Genomic DNA, 14,560 nt, shown 5'->3' with positions numbered 1-14,560 from the left:
CTGCCTTCATTTTGTACGCTAAATTCATTACACTTAATGAATGAAGCAGGTAGCTTGCTACCCTTTTCTCAAAAAAANCTATAAAAACTTATCTTTGATACATATTTTAGAGTCGATTTACGATATTGCACGCCCAAAATTTTTTTACATATTAAAAACAATATATATATATAAAAACAATAGTCGATCTACATATATATCAACTAAACTTAAAAACAATATATATATATATATATATAGTTCCTTCTCTTTTCAATAGTAGTAAGAGTCCGCATTTTTTCACTTCTCCTTTATCCCTACCCCTCTTTCCCTCCGGGATACAACGATGCGACCCTAATCTATGTCTTTAACTATATAGATAAAGGTTTCGTGTCAATCGATCCATGGACGACAACTTGGAGAACCGCCACCGCGGCCACGCCCCAACCCTCGGCGAGCTCCTGAAGCACGTAGGCGACGCCGCGTCTCCACTGCCGCCACACTATGCGGTGGATCTGCACAAGGTCGACGACAAAGAGGGGGAGGAGGACGAAAAGGGGGAGGGGCTCCGCGGCGGCGTGCCGTTCGTCCTCGAGTTCAGGGACGTCAGCTACCGCATCCGCGCCGGGAGGCGGTGGCCGCGGCTGCTCCGGCGGCGGGCAGAGGGGCACCGCACGCTGCTGGAGGCGGTGTCGGGGGAGGCGCGCGAGGGGGAGATCCTGGCGATCATGGGCGCGAGCGGGAGCGGCAAGTCGACGCTGATCGACGCGCTGGCGAACCGCATCCCCCGGCGGCGCCTGGGCGGGTCCGTGACCCTGAACGGCGAGCGCGTCAGCGGGCGGCTCCTCCGGTCCATCTCCGCGTACGTGATGCAGGACGACCTCCTCTTCCCCATGCTCACCGTGGAGGAGACGCTCACCTTCGCCGCCGAGTTCCGGCTCCCGCGGTCGCTCCCTGATCGACCAGCTGGGGCTCCGGCCGGCCGCGTCCACCATCATCGGCGACGAGTCCCACCGCGGCGTGTCCGGCGGGGAGCGGCGGCGCGTGTCCATCGGGGCGGAGATCGTCCACGACCCCGTGCTGCTCTTCCTCGACGAGCCCACCTCGGGGCTCGACTCTGCCAGCGCGCTCATGGTGGCGCGCGTCCTCCGCCGCATCGCGCGCGCCGGGAGCGTCGTCGTCGCCTCCGTCCACCAGCCGAGCCGTCGCGTTCTGGGGCTCGTTGACCGCCTCCTCATCATCTCGCGCAGCCGCGCCGCCTACTGCGGCGACCCGGGCCACCTCGCCGACTTCCTCGCCGCATTCGGGTGCTCCATCCCCGCCGGCGAGAGCCCCGCCGAGTTCGCCCTCGACGCGGTCTGCTCCTCGAGCCCGCCACGTCGTCGTCGCTCGCCGAGTTCAACACCGCCGCCGCTGAGGGACACGATCGCGGCGAGCATCTCGCAGGGGAGGCTGGTGTCGTCGCGGGGGCGATGAACGCGCGGCGCGCCGCGGATCTGCTGCTGACCCGGGGAAGCAAGGGGAGAGGGAGGGAGGCATCCATCTCTGACAGGAAGCAGAGGAAGAAGAAGAAGAGAAAAAGAAAAAAAAAAAAAGAAGAAACGAAATGGTGCAAAATATTTTTAAATGGTGCAATCTTAGTCTAAAAAGTGTAAAATTTATTTCAAAAGAGTGTAATTTATATATCAAATAGTATAATTTTTATTAAAACAGTGTAATTTTTTTTAAAACTGTGTAATCTTATTTTTAGAGTGCAATTTTCATCATCTTCTTTCTTCTTCTATATTTTTTGATCTTTTCTGTAGGAAAAAAATAATTTTTATTTTTGTTTTTTATTATTCTTATTTTTTTTCTATAATTTCTTTTTGTCACCATCTCTTCCTTGCTTTCTATCGCAACCACCGCGACGTCGTCGGAGGCGATCTCGTCGCCTGCCACCTCCGACGACGTCTCGGCGTTCCGACACGCGGTGGAGGAGAAGCCGCTTGGCGAGGCCGGAAGTCGCCGTGGCGCGCCCCGTGCTCTTACAGGAAGAAAAAGAAGAAGAAGAAGAAGAGGGGAAAAAAAAAAAGCGTGCTCCAGCAGGAGGAAGAAGAAGAAGAAAAAGAAAAAGAGAAGAAAAAATTGCTCCGCCTGGCCTTCGCTTTTTTTTTNCCTTCTACACCTGCGCCGACGCGCTCCCCGTGTTCCTCCACGAGCGCAACGTCTTCATGCGGGAGACCGCCTACAACGCCTACCGCCGCTCCTCCTACGTGCTCGCCAACGCCCTCGTCTCCTTCCCGCCGCTCCTCCTCCTCGCCGGGGCCTTCTCCGCCGTCACCTTCCCGGCCGTGGGGCTCCGCGGCGGCGCCGCCGGGCTCGGGTACTACTTCGCGGCGGCGCTGGCCTCCTTCTGGGCCGGGAGCGGGTTCGTGACCTTCCTCTCCGGGGTGGTGTCCCACGTCATGCTCGGGTACACCTGCGTGGTGGCGCTGCTCGCCTACTTCCTCCTCTTCAGCGGCTTCTTCATCGCCCGCGACCGCATCCCCCGCTACTGGCTTTGGTTCCACTACCTGTCGCTGGTGAAGTACCCGTACGAGGGGATCATGCGGAACGAGTTCGGGCGGGAGGGGGAGTGCTTCGCGAGGGGGGCGCAGATATTCGAGGGGTCGCCGCTGGGGGAGCTGCCGGGGGAGCTGAGGGGGAGGGTGCTGGCGGCGATCGGGGAGGCGCTGGGGGTGGCGATAGCCGACGACACCTGCCTCACCACGGGGGCCGACGTGCTGCGCCAGCAGGCCGTCACGCAGCTCGGCAAGTGGCAGGCGCTCGCCGTCACCGTCGCCTGGGGCTTCTTCTTCAGGCTCCTCTTCTACGTCGCCTTGCTCCTGGGGAGCAAGAACAGGAGGAGGTGATCAGGTGATCGACCGATCATCATCACCGACCCATGCATATATATATATATATATGCATGCATGCATGCATGATCAGGTGAAGTACCAAATAGATTTTAAAAACAGAGGAGGCGATCTAGTTTTTAAGTTATTATTACTTTTAGTTGTTATTAGATACTACAACGTAATCTGCCCTTTTTCTTTTTTCTTTTTTTAACTGTCAATGTTTAATCTCATAATAGAGTATGCGTATATATAAATATAGCTATGTGGAGTAAGGGCCCAATAATAGGAGTAATTAATTAATTAATGGACGGCACGCGCAGTGTTTTCATGGCTATATTATATAATGATAATAATAATATAAAGTTTCTTTTATTAGCAATTTTCGGCTGGGTAGTTTATTTGCTGATTAATTTAATTACCTGTTATCTTACTTGGCGTTAATTAAGTAACGGGACAATCTGTTTCCCAATAGATCGAGGATTAACAACCCCCGGAGAGTCGTCTCGTCCCTAAGCTCTGGTGCTCTAGGTGCACGCACGCGCGCACGCACCGTGTCAAACGAGGGGCCACCACGTGCTCCTTCAGATTCGTGCTCAAATCGCCCCCCTCCGTTACGAGGCACGGCAGCACCGTGGGCCCACACCTGGGCCGCGCCACATACCCACTGAGCTTGTGGCTGAATGCTCAGTACAGTTATGGGCTCGGGCCGTTCTCTCCCCACCCCCCCTCTCTCTTGCCTTCTCCGTAAGTATGCTTGCGACTTCGGCCCAGTACTCATTAGCCCTCGCATTTGGGCCGGGCTCTAGAGTTTGCGAACAGTTGGTGAGACGCACCTCAGCGCCGTCCGATCAGCCCCGGAGGACGAATCTTAATGCACTGCGTGCCGGGCTTGACGTTCGACGTTTAGCACGATCAGACACCGGCTAGCCTCGGAGGAAGTCAACTGCGCAGCAACTACACTGCACCACATCCTCTATGCACGTTAGTTGAAAATCATAACAAGAAGGGAGAAATCCTAATAGACAAATATGATTAGTTCAAAAACACCACATTATCTATGTAACTGCTACATTTACATCTCTAATAATCAACAAACAATAATTCGATTTCCGACAGTCCTAATCAAAAAGGACGAGCTCTTATTGTTTGAGCAAAATTTCCTCCAATAATAGTTCAGGTAACTTCTCTCTGGAGGCAAATGAGAACGTGTTATTTTTTTTTTCACATGAGTTTTTCAATATACGACAAAAACTCTATTGTTTGTACATGATTCTAATGGTTGACAACATTAATGGACATTTACACTTTGCATCTATAGCTTGCATGAGCAATTGAGTAATACTACTTCCCCATGGACACCAATACTGTGACTTTATCGCCCAAACTCGAGCATGCTTTGGTCCCCCGAATGAAAAAGCATAGTAGAGAAGCGTGCTGAAGGATCCAGAACGATTGTTGTGCTTCAAACTGAATCAGGCTTCTGGGTAATCTTCAACTGACCCTTTCTTTCTAAAGGTTTGTTGGGTACTGCCGGTCCTTAGGCCATTGCTTCTTTCTCCTGAACTTCTGCTGCATTGTAACAAAAGAATACACAAGAAACGTACCATTAGCTAAGAAGCTCGCGTAAAGAAATCGTCAACTGCAAGGTTTGCATCTCCATGAGCTACAGCATCCTCCGGCTCTGGCATGTAAAGGCTTGATGAAGAAGCCTGGGTAGAAAAAAGCTTTTCCCATCAGATCAACTTAAGACAAGCACAGAGAGAGAGAGAGAGAGAGAGAGAGAGAGAGAGAGAGAGAGTATTAACGGAGTGCTTTTAAAGCTGCTGTCTTGTGGATTAACATTAGACCGCAAAATCACAAATATATGGAAATTTCACTATACCTTAGCGTCCAGATGCAGTTCCCCATTACTTTCCACTGTAAGAACCGCACCATGAGCTCTTAACCACTCCTCGCATTCTTCTGATTTGTCCATGACCATATCTTCACTTTCTTCTCCCTGTACACTTCTCGAGAATCCTAAAATCCTCGAAATGTATTTGACAGGTACTGTTGGCCGGTACGATTTAGACATACATTTCACAGCCTCGAACCGCATCTTCTCTATATATAGATCTGCAGCAAAAGGAATTCCCAGAACTTAATAATAGCAACCTTTTTGCATACATGGCCATATAAAATCTGGATTTTAATGCACGCCCCCTCACAAATGCAGCTTGTTATGAAAAAAAATACCCTTATTGCAAGTTGGGCAGTTAGTCAGTTCATTGAGGGGAGTGGTTCTGTATCAGAAAAAAGTTTTTTCAGAGAGGGAATTTCTCTGCAAGTTCGAGGTGAAATTGAGTTTTTGAAGGTCATATATGAAAGATCAGAAGATTTGCAGGAATATCTAGGTAAACAGATAATTTTCAGAGGCATATATATCTCAATTAGTTATGTACCCATAAGGCAGGTATTGAGGTTTGGAGCCGTCTTATACAATCTGAAAAATAGCACGTAATTTCCAGATGAGACGGCAGATTGGACTGCAAGAGCATGCTTAACAGCCTCATTTTCTTTCGCTTCAGCTGATAATCTGAAAATGAGGACATTGACAAATAAGAACAAAAATTAGTAACAGAGCGAGCAATCACCATATCGATGACCACAGACACACACATACCAAATCAGCATACTGAGAAATTAGAATTAGGGGGAAAAAAAGAGTAATTAATGTAACAAACTAGTTCAAAATATAAACATTCTGCATACCTTGTCATCAATGACGAAAGCTCTCTTTTGTTATTGGAGTGTAAGATAATGCAGAGCAGATTGTAAGCAGAGAACTCCATGTGACATCCCTTGATTCCATCAGCATATAGCCGCTTTAGCTGTGATTGGCACTGCACGTTACCCAAAAAAAGCGGTAAATCTATAAAAATCATGATATTTTTACCAGAAAATTCATTTCATATTTTTGTTAATGTACTTTATCTGAGACATCCACATTAATCCAAAAAGTTATGTTTGTGTCCAAGTATCAATAGAAAACAATATATCAACGAGAGTCAACGGTATATTTATATGCCTGACAAAAACCAGTATGTTACTAACATTTCTTCTGAGGATTTCCTTGCTGTTGGTAATCCTATTAAATAAAGCGGATCTTTCAGTTTGGGGACAAAAAAAAGAGAAGGGCAGAGTAATTAAGATGCTTATGCAAAACCACTGGCTCCCCTTCACTGTTTCTCTCTCCTTTCTCTGTATGTCTTCTCTATTTGGATCTCCTCCAGGCGTAACTAAAATTTCAGCCTTCCTAGTTTCTTTAATAAAACAATAAACAAAAAGCCAAAGGCTTCTTTACCAGTATCAGTTTAAGTTCATCTATGCCTAATAAATAGATCACACAACAACGTTTCCAACATTAGCTATATCCCAGGAGACAATATTAACTGTTAAATAATGTACAAAAAGGACAACACAATGAGACATAAGCTAAATATAAACAAACCTGGTTATACTCGGGCAAATCGCCTGCTTGCAATGCTAATCTTGCATGAGTTTCATACACCTGAAATAAAGCAATAAACTTGTCAATAGAATATGTGAATTAATTTCCAAAGCAGCAAAATAATACTTCTACTAGAAAAATATTAATATCTGATATAATATTATTCAGCTTCAATGTTATTAGGCGATCTCAATTTACTGCAAAGTGGGCTATAATAAATTTATAATAGTAGAAGACAATAAAAGAAAAAAAATTAAAGTAGAAAATAGGTATCGAAACAGAACCTTTACAGTGAGCCCATTCTGAATCCTTTGAACGGTTAGGTCTTGACGAATAGATTTAAGTTGGTCACATTTATAAAGATAATTCTTTGGAGATGTCTGAACCATATGAAGAGACTTCTCCAAGACATCTTCCGGTCTGACCTGCAAATTTTTTTTTTTTTCATGTAAGAAGCAGCATCGGTGGAAGAATAACAAGTACTCACGTAACAAACAACAAACAAACTAGCACTGAGTAGAAAACCGATCATGGATATGCAATTTTCTCTTTAGAGGGGAAAAAAGTTAGTTACATCTCCTTGAAGTTTGACCCAGATTTTAGTTACGTCTTAAAGTTTCAATCTTAACAAATTGGTCCTCAGAGTATGTCCCACATAAAAATAAATCCTTTCATTACTCTACCATCTTAAAAAAATGCTATGTTGGCATCATCATTAAATTTTGCTACCGTCGCATAAATTGTAAAGAAGAACAAACTTCAAGGACTAAATTTAAAGATGTATTTAACACCAAAAAAGAAAAAAGAAAAAAAAAGGCAACGTAGTAAATTTCAGTACTGTGGAAGGATCAGGGGCAGAAGTAAGACGGAGATAGCGTTTCTCAATCTCCTGGCATGTCCCCTTCACTGTCAGGGCATCCCAATCAATATCTTCAACCTCTCTACTAGCACCATCTTCGTGGGTCTTAGCAAGAAGCATTGCACTCGCTCTTCTTGTGTATATGCTCCCACCTCCAACATCTTTAGCCCTATAATTCTTAGCATTTCTTTGATCATCCTGCACCTTTTCAAACCGTTTAAATCGATGCTCACGCCTTTTCTTTTCCTCCGGATTATTTGCTAATGAAATTGCACCGGCGTAGTATTTGGTTAAGGATTGCTCCTTATCACTATCACTCGAAGCATCACCATTCTCAGTTACATTTGAAGGTTCAGAAAATCTTGACTTTTTTGCTGGCCTCTGATTAAATTTATTTGAAGGCGTCTGCTGTTGCGATGGGAGGAACTTTGCCAATTTCCAAGTGTTGCTCCCCTGCAATGTGTTTCACAAACAACAAATCAAAGTAAATATGCTGATCAAAATATGAGATACCGCCCTAGTAAAACCGATAAGTGCCTATATAACTTGGCTTCTGAAAAAAGCTTCTCTACTTCAACAGATAGATGTGTGGAGAGCTCAAATGAGCTTTTAACCCGAAAGCAGAAGCTCCAATTAAAGCTTTTGCTTCAACTTCTGCTTTAGCAGGAAGCAATTTGGTAAGATGTAGAATCTGCCAGTGCTTTATTGAATAGCTTTCCTCAAGAGCAATTCTGAGAAGCCCAAGGTATATCTAGTTAACAAAATAATTGGGAATAATTAGGACAAGCAAATTACAAGAACACAAGAAACATGTAACCTAACTACATTCTAAAAATTCCTAAAACCTTTGCTATATTATAACAAGAAAAACATAAAAGATCCAATCATCAATTGAGAAGAAAAGAGATTTACAGCTCGTTCGGTTGCTTCAGGACGGCTCCAACTAGCAACCTTTGCTAAATCATTAGTAACCGGTTCCGGCTTCTCAACTAGCTTTTCTTCTGGTGCAGGCTCCCACCGGCTTTTCGTGCGACGACCAGAACTCTTAGATTTCGACAAGGAAGAGAGGAGATCTGAACTCTGCAAATTGCTGGAAGAAAAGGAGAAAAAAGTGAAAATAATTAACAACTTCTGTATAGATGCATCAAGAGTAACATAAAAACACTGGGTGCAAAAAATGATAATCATGCGGTTTGCTTCAGGGTCAGAAAACATATGTCTAAACTCCTTCAAGAGGAATGATCCAGATCTTATATATGATGATGAATATTTTTTAAACAAGCAACACCTCAGTTATTATAGATTTCTTAAATATTTAGCTAAAGCAATGCCTGATTTATTTATTTTTTTCTGCCAATCATTAAATAAACAAAATTGCCACTTATTTAGATGATAAAACACTTCAATGAATCATTAAATTTCCTACGTTATATAACACCAAAGCATCGAATATAAGTTAGCACAGTTTTACAACACACTAAGTATTACATAATTCTACCACAAGAATATAACACAGCCATGAAATATTTACTAGTTATCAATAAACATGTAAATATCAGGCATCAACCATCAGCTATGAAAAATAGAAGCCAAATGTTGTCATGAGTCCAAACAGGGAAACTTCTTACTTCTGCTCATTGGAGTCTATTGGCAGGGGAAAAAGTGGTTCCATGTCCCAGTTCTTGGTAAAAAGTGTTCCATCAGCAGATGCCTTGGTAACCATCTGAAAGAAAAAGAAGGGGAAAAAAAGGGTTCAAGCAACAAAATATTCTCAGTAAGTCATCTTAAACCTACAATAATTTTTTTTGAAAAAGCTTTTCAAGCTGAATGAACTATTTCCCTACAAAAGGTAAGGAATATGATGAGTTCAAACTTTTTTTTTTAAAAAAATGCTACATTAAACACTATAAGGCAATAAGATCAGCTACGGTAAAATAAATGAAAGACACAAGTTTCACCTCCTTCATTAAACTCTGATTGATAGCCCTTTGTGCATCATTCTTGCACCGAGCAAAAGTCCGCTCAACATATGCACGAAGCGCTACAGGGAAGGCTCCCTAACAACACCCAAAAGAAAAAAAACAAATGCAAGATTTGAGAGAACAGATCCCTAATTTTCCTACAATAAATTTGAAAAATAAAAAGGAAAAAACTAGATAAAAATGATCAGGCCTGCTTCAAAGTTATCAAAAGAAAATTTGACTTGAAACAGAATCCTCGGATATACATATAGGACTAGGTGCGTACAGAGAGAGCCGGACTTGACTTGAAAGGTCAGCTTTAGAAAATTAAAAGCTTTGTCACAGCACCAAACAAAACTAAGATGTTAGGAGGCGTAGCATCACCATAGCAAATATGAGAAGTGAGAGCAACTATTTGCATATCCATCTCCAGCAAGTGCTTATTTAGCTTGCCTTTTGGAACAAAAACTCTACACCTAGTAGTATTCAGATATTTGGCATGCAAAAAGTCCGCAGTTTTTAGAAGGCATAAAGGTGAAATGCGCTTTAGTGTTCCAATAGCATAAGCTCAAATTTAAAGCTTTACTAATGAAAGATGTCGAATAGCACTTTTGCAAAAGCTCCAACTCAGGCAAAAACAGCCCCTACAATATGCTCGAATTGAAATGCACAAATACATAACATAATCACCTTGATCATGGAGTCAGTATCTTCTTGAGATGATTTGCTGCTATGCTTTGGTACCGAAACACCAACATAGGCAGGTTTTGGTGCCGCATTGACTGTCGAATTTTCCTTGTCACTCTTTGCAACACCCAAGGCCAGACCTGAAGCAATTCTAGGGTTTGTTGGAATCTGCATTTTGCTTACCCGATGTGTGTCCAATGTGGCAACGGTATGTTGAGGTGGCAGAGCTTGATTTGCTGGAGGAACATGTGCGGTCAGAGGTTGAGAATATAGAAGGTTCTGTTGATTCTGCGGGTTATTTGTTGGTAAAGGAGAGGTATTCATGGTATTTTGTGAGTAGGAGGGCATTTGAGGGATATAAGGGCTTTGAAACCCTGGAACCCTAACTTCCTGATCGACGGTTGGTTGATAAGCTGCAGCATTGCTTTTTTCCTGCTACAAATGAGAGATAATATACAGTTATCACAATTCCTTATAAAATTGCAAAGTCCCCGCACAATGAACAAGGAAATATTATAGTTTTTTTATTCAACAAATAAAGCCTAGAGAATAACATTTTACATAGCAAAAATATGCATAACGATCATGTAGTTTAACGGCCAACAGTTCAGTGCAGTGACCACCCATACAAGGTAACTCCCCTAAAAAGAGAATAAGATTTTACATAGAAGTCCCCACAAATCATCTACTAACATATACATCACTGGAAAAGTTTGAATTTCCTGTATACCCTTTTCATCTAAGACACCCTTGTCTTGAGTTCAGAAGTCACACAATTCATAGAAGTTGGTTATGCAAGTACTTTTTGAAGATGGACATTTTCATAATTAAAGGGTATACGCGTAAGAAATTAAGCTTTTGAAGGTCATGTACAAAACTCCACATTTTGTAATGCATAAATAATAATTTTGTACATGTAAATATCTCAAAATTGAAAAAATAAGAGAACAGAAAACATACCTGCAAAGAAGGTAAAGTAGACGTGCCAGCATCTCTTCTCCACGATGTAGTGCCAGGTGGCGGCGGTTGGCTGCTTGGATATGAGTAGCCACCACCAACGCCAACTGCTGATGTGGCAGTCATGGTGACGGACGAATTCTCCGTTCCTGGAGTACAACCAAGAGAAGGCGCATTCTGACTATAATACTGAGGCCATTGATAGTATTGCTGTTGATAATAAGCCGGATTTGTAGAAACCGTAGAACTTTGTACTGAATTTGCATCTGATGATGAGTAGCTTGAGTACGAATGAGGGGGATTCGGCTGATGATAATAATAGCTGTTGTTCTGATACCCCGCCGTATTCTGATTATCACCAGTATTGTAGTAAGTTCCTAAATAACTTGTAGGACCCACATAAGAAGACCCTGAATTCTGAAATGAGCTAAGAGGCTGGTAAGCTGCACCTGTATTTTGATTTTGAGTTGCTCCTAATTGTTGTGAGGAAGAATCATGGGTGGGCTGATGATAGTTATAATAATAATTCTGATATTCTGGATTGGTATAGCCATAAGCAGAATAATCTTGTGTCCCGTTGGGTGTGTTCTGACTTGTGGATATTGTATTAGTTTGAGTAGCTCCTGAATTGGGTATGTCCCTAAGTGGATCATAGTAGTATCCGGAATTAGATGGATATCCATTTTCAGTCGCGGTATCCGTTTTATAATTCCATGAGACAGTCGCAGGAGCCGTTGATGCGGACCACGAGTGATGACTTGGAGTTGAAGAAGGATATAGTACTGTTTGCCCTTGGCCACCACCAATAACCTGAAAGTTCAAAGAGAAGTAATGATAAAGATATATTAGCTGTGAATCACAGGATTATTCAAATATCTACAAATCAAAATAGTACATTTAATTGAAACAGGTGAATTCACATGTTATAGCAGAATCATTAACAATGTTTACAATCCAGGCAGTTAAATAAATCCAAAACAAGACAATAAAGAGATAAAAATGTTGCTACCAAATTCTCAAAGTTGCAGCACATAAGGGAATCGCCGAACTAATTCTCACACATCTGCAAGCTCAGAATAGAGCTTATAAGGAAAAGCATGGACATGACAATCAAGAGTGCTAAGCATGCCAATAACATAGCAACTCAAATCTAACGCCCCAAAAATTATTGCACAAAGGTCAAAAGGCATACCTACTCAGTTGTTCAGACACATTAATGTCCAAGATAAAGAACACTTAATTACACATACTAAAATCTTGACCATAATACAATCTATAGACTATAGATATAGCAATGCAATTGTTTAATGAGCAGAATCAATATCTTGCATAGATTAGAAGAAAACTTCCAACATAATTAGTAATTACTACCAAAAGGTAGACTTCGACATATCAGAGGCTACACAGCACTGGTTTCTCTTGGGCTAGCCTCATATTTGTACTCGTATCTAACCTTCATCCGCATCTTTTACCTCATTTAAAATAGCTTCCCATATGATTCTCTTTTATTTATTTTTCTTTTTCTTTTCTTCACAATTGCTACCAAGCCCTACTAAAAGAAAAGAACTACATAAGGTAATTTAACTGCCAGCTAAGACTGTTTGTTAATACAATACAAATAAAAAGAAAGTTCCTAAATTTGCGTGCACTTGTATGAGAGGAGTTTATTGCTTGGGGGGGTGGTGGGATCAAAAGAAAGGAGCACACATTCAGGATAGCAAAGAATGCATAATTCAGATCGACGAAATGTGCAGACCAAATATAAGTCTTCCAAACCTCCAATTTACACATGCAAGGACTCTTTAATCAACAAACAGGGCGGTTCTCTCACCAACGTGAAGTCACTCTAGCTACCACTGCCCAACACCCATCTCATAACATGCAAGGAAACCCAAAAACAAGAAGGAAAAAGAGGTGGCCCTTAAACTAGATGCTGTGCAACCATATAGGACTCACAATAATAACCAGCCCCGTCTTGAGACATCACAACAACAGAACATATTTAGACTGCTGGCATGAGCCGGCGAATACATGAACAACTAGGTTTACTTAATAGCAAATGGTGCCAATGTTGCAACATCACCACGTATTCAACCTATCCACGCATATCTTTCTCGGATTGCTAAGCTCTTGGTTACTTCCCAATTACAAAAATGAAAAATCATTTATTCTGAAAAAGAAAAAAAAATTGCAACTTTAACTCAACACTGCAAATCGAACACATCCTAGGACATGAAACATCCACTTGCGCTCCGCATAAGCATCTGAATGAGGCAACTTTTTAGCAATAATGACGCATTCAACTTCCAAAGTAGGAGACTTACTAAAATTCAAGTAGATCTAATGCTGCTAATCACACACTAAAACTCACCCAGAGCAACTCAATCCCATCAACAGTAACTCAGTTTCATACACTAATAAACTAAAAATCTACCACAAGTTAAAGCAAATATCACGAATAATGAGTAACGAAGTAATCTACTAGTAGAATACCTCAGTGGCGGTGGAACCCGATCCAGGGACAGGATCGCCTCCTTGGTTCGCCATCCTCAAAAGCTCAATCTCCACCACTAGAGAACGGATCGACACGGTCGAACAATTCAAATCCACAGTAGAAACCACAAAAGGGGCGGGGAAAGAAAAAAACGAAAAAAAAAAAAAAAAACAGGGGAATCTTTCGACGCAAAAAGGGGAACAAGGCCTAGGGAAAAATCGGATTCTCGTGAGTAAAAAAACAAAAAACAAAAAATCGAAGAAAATGTTTTGAAGAAACAATCGAGAGGAAAATTAAGGAAAAACTGGAAGGAACGAGGAGGGCTTTTTTTCGCGGCTTCTGAGATTTCTTCGTCTTCGGACCCAGTATTAATAGGGTTCCAACGCGAGCGAGCGAGAGTTTTACAGAGAGAGAAAAGAGCATTTTAACGGATGTGGATATATATATCTATTGCTATTTAAAGGGTAAAATAATAATTAACATAAATTAACAAATAGTCCCTGTACTATCCCAAATCATGCTTTGCTTCCTACATGAATCCCTGGTATCTTTTAGCGTACAAACTTTGGCCCCTGATTTTAAATGATCTGAAATTAAGACGGACTAAAATAAAATAAAATAAAGGCGTCGGGACTTAAATAATTGTTTTATATAAAATTAAAATTGAAAATTAAATTATTTTAATTTAAAGAGTTTAAGAGATCAAGCTGCAATAACAAAACTGTACAGGGACCATCCCAAAACCGCACCTAAATATGGGTTTGCACGGGAGTTTGGGCTAAACTCTAGTTTAGTCCACGAATGGTTTCGACTCGTGTTTGGTGCGGTGCGGTGCGGAGCGGTGAACCCTTCTTCGTTATTTCAATAATGATATAATAAATATCACTATTTCGTATAGTGCAAGTGTAGGATAGAAAAATATTAATTAAAATAATTGCCTAATATGTTCCAATCAAGCGGAAATAATTTCCTTAAATCAATTCAGTTCTATTAGATATCAGATATATGTAAATATTATTCTAAACTTATATCAAACTATTATGTAATAGATATAAATAGATGTAAAAATGTATTCAATCAATTCAGTTAATTTTCCTCTCTTTTTTTTTTTTCTCATTCTGAGTTTGTAAAATAAAAATATATCGAATTTAAAGAAAAGGAAGAAAAAATTATCTAATCAATCGAAATAAGTCCAGCTTTGATTGGGTTTGGGCCGTGCTCACCATTTATGGGCCGCCGCTCCAAAATCCTCCACGT

General features: G+C 41.8%; 1 protein-coding gene and 1 pseudogene across 2 annotated transcripts; one reads left to right on the top strand and one right to left on the bottom strand.

Moving 5' to 3' along the window:
- On the top strand, positions 253-3,124 carry LOC109718430 (annotated as a pseudogene).
- LOC109718306 (SAC3 family protein A) lies at positions 3,888-13,715 on the bottom strand. 2 transcript variants are annotated; one of them, XM_020244477.1, is made up of 13 exons: positions 13,303-13,715; positions 10,813-11,619; positions 9,856-10,284; positions 9,163-9,261; positions 8,833-8,927; positions 8,117-8,294; positions 7,184-7,657; positions 6,630-6,770; positions 6,346-6,405; positions 5,607-5,737; positions 5,297-5,430; positions 4,738-4,970; positions 3,888-4,564 (listed from the first exon to the last, which is right to left on the bottom strand). In XM_020244477.1, the coding sequence occupies exons 1-13, from the start codon at positions 13,354-13,356 to the stop codon at positions 4,466-4,468; spliced, it is 2,934 nt and encodes a 977-aa protein (XP_020100066.1). In that variant the 5' UTR covers positions 13,357-13,715; the 3' UTR covers positions 3,888-4,465. The 2 variants fall into 2 exon arrangements, with proteins under 2 accessions (XP_020100066.1, XP_020100067.1); XM_020244478.1 differs by lacking the exon at positions 13,303-13,715 and having other exon boundaries at positions 4,422-4,564; positions 10,813-11,157; positions 11,259-11,390.

The sequence above is a fragment of the Ananas comosus genome, linkage group 12 (genome assembly GCF_001540865.1).
Source record: "Ananas comosus cultivar F153 linkage group 12, ASM154086v1, whole genome shotgun sequence".
In the NCBI taxonomy this organism is placed as follows: domain Eukaryota; kingdom Viridiplantae; phylum Streptophyta; class Magnoliopsida; order Poales; family Bromeliaceae; genus Ananas; species Ananas comosus.
Note: the sequence above shows the minus strand (reverse complement) of the source record. Positions and strands in the feature narration are given on the sequence as shown.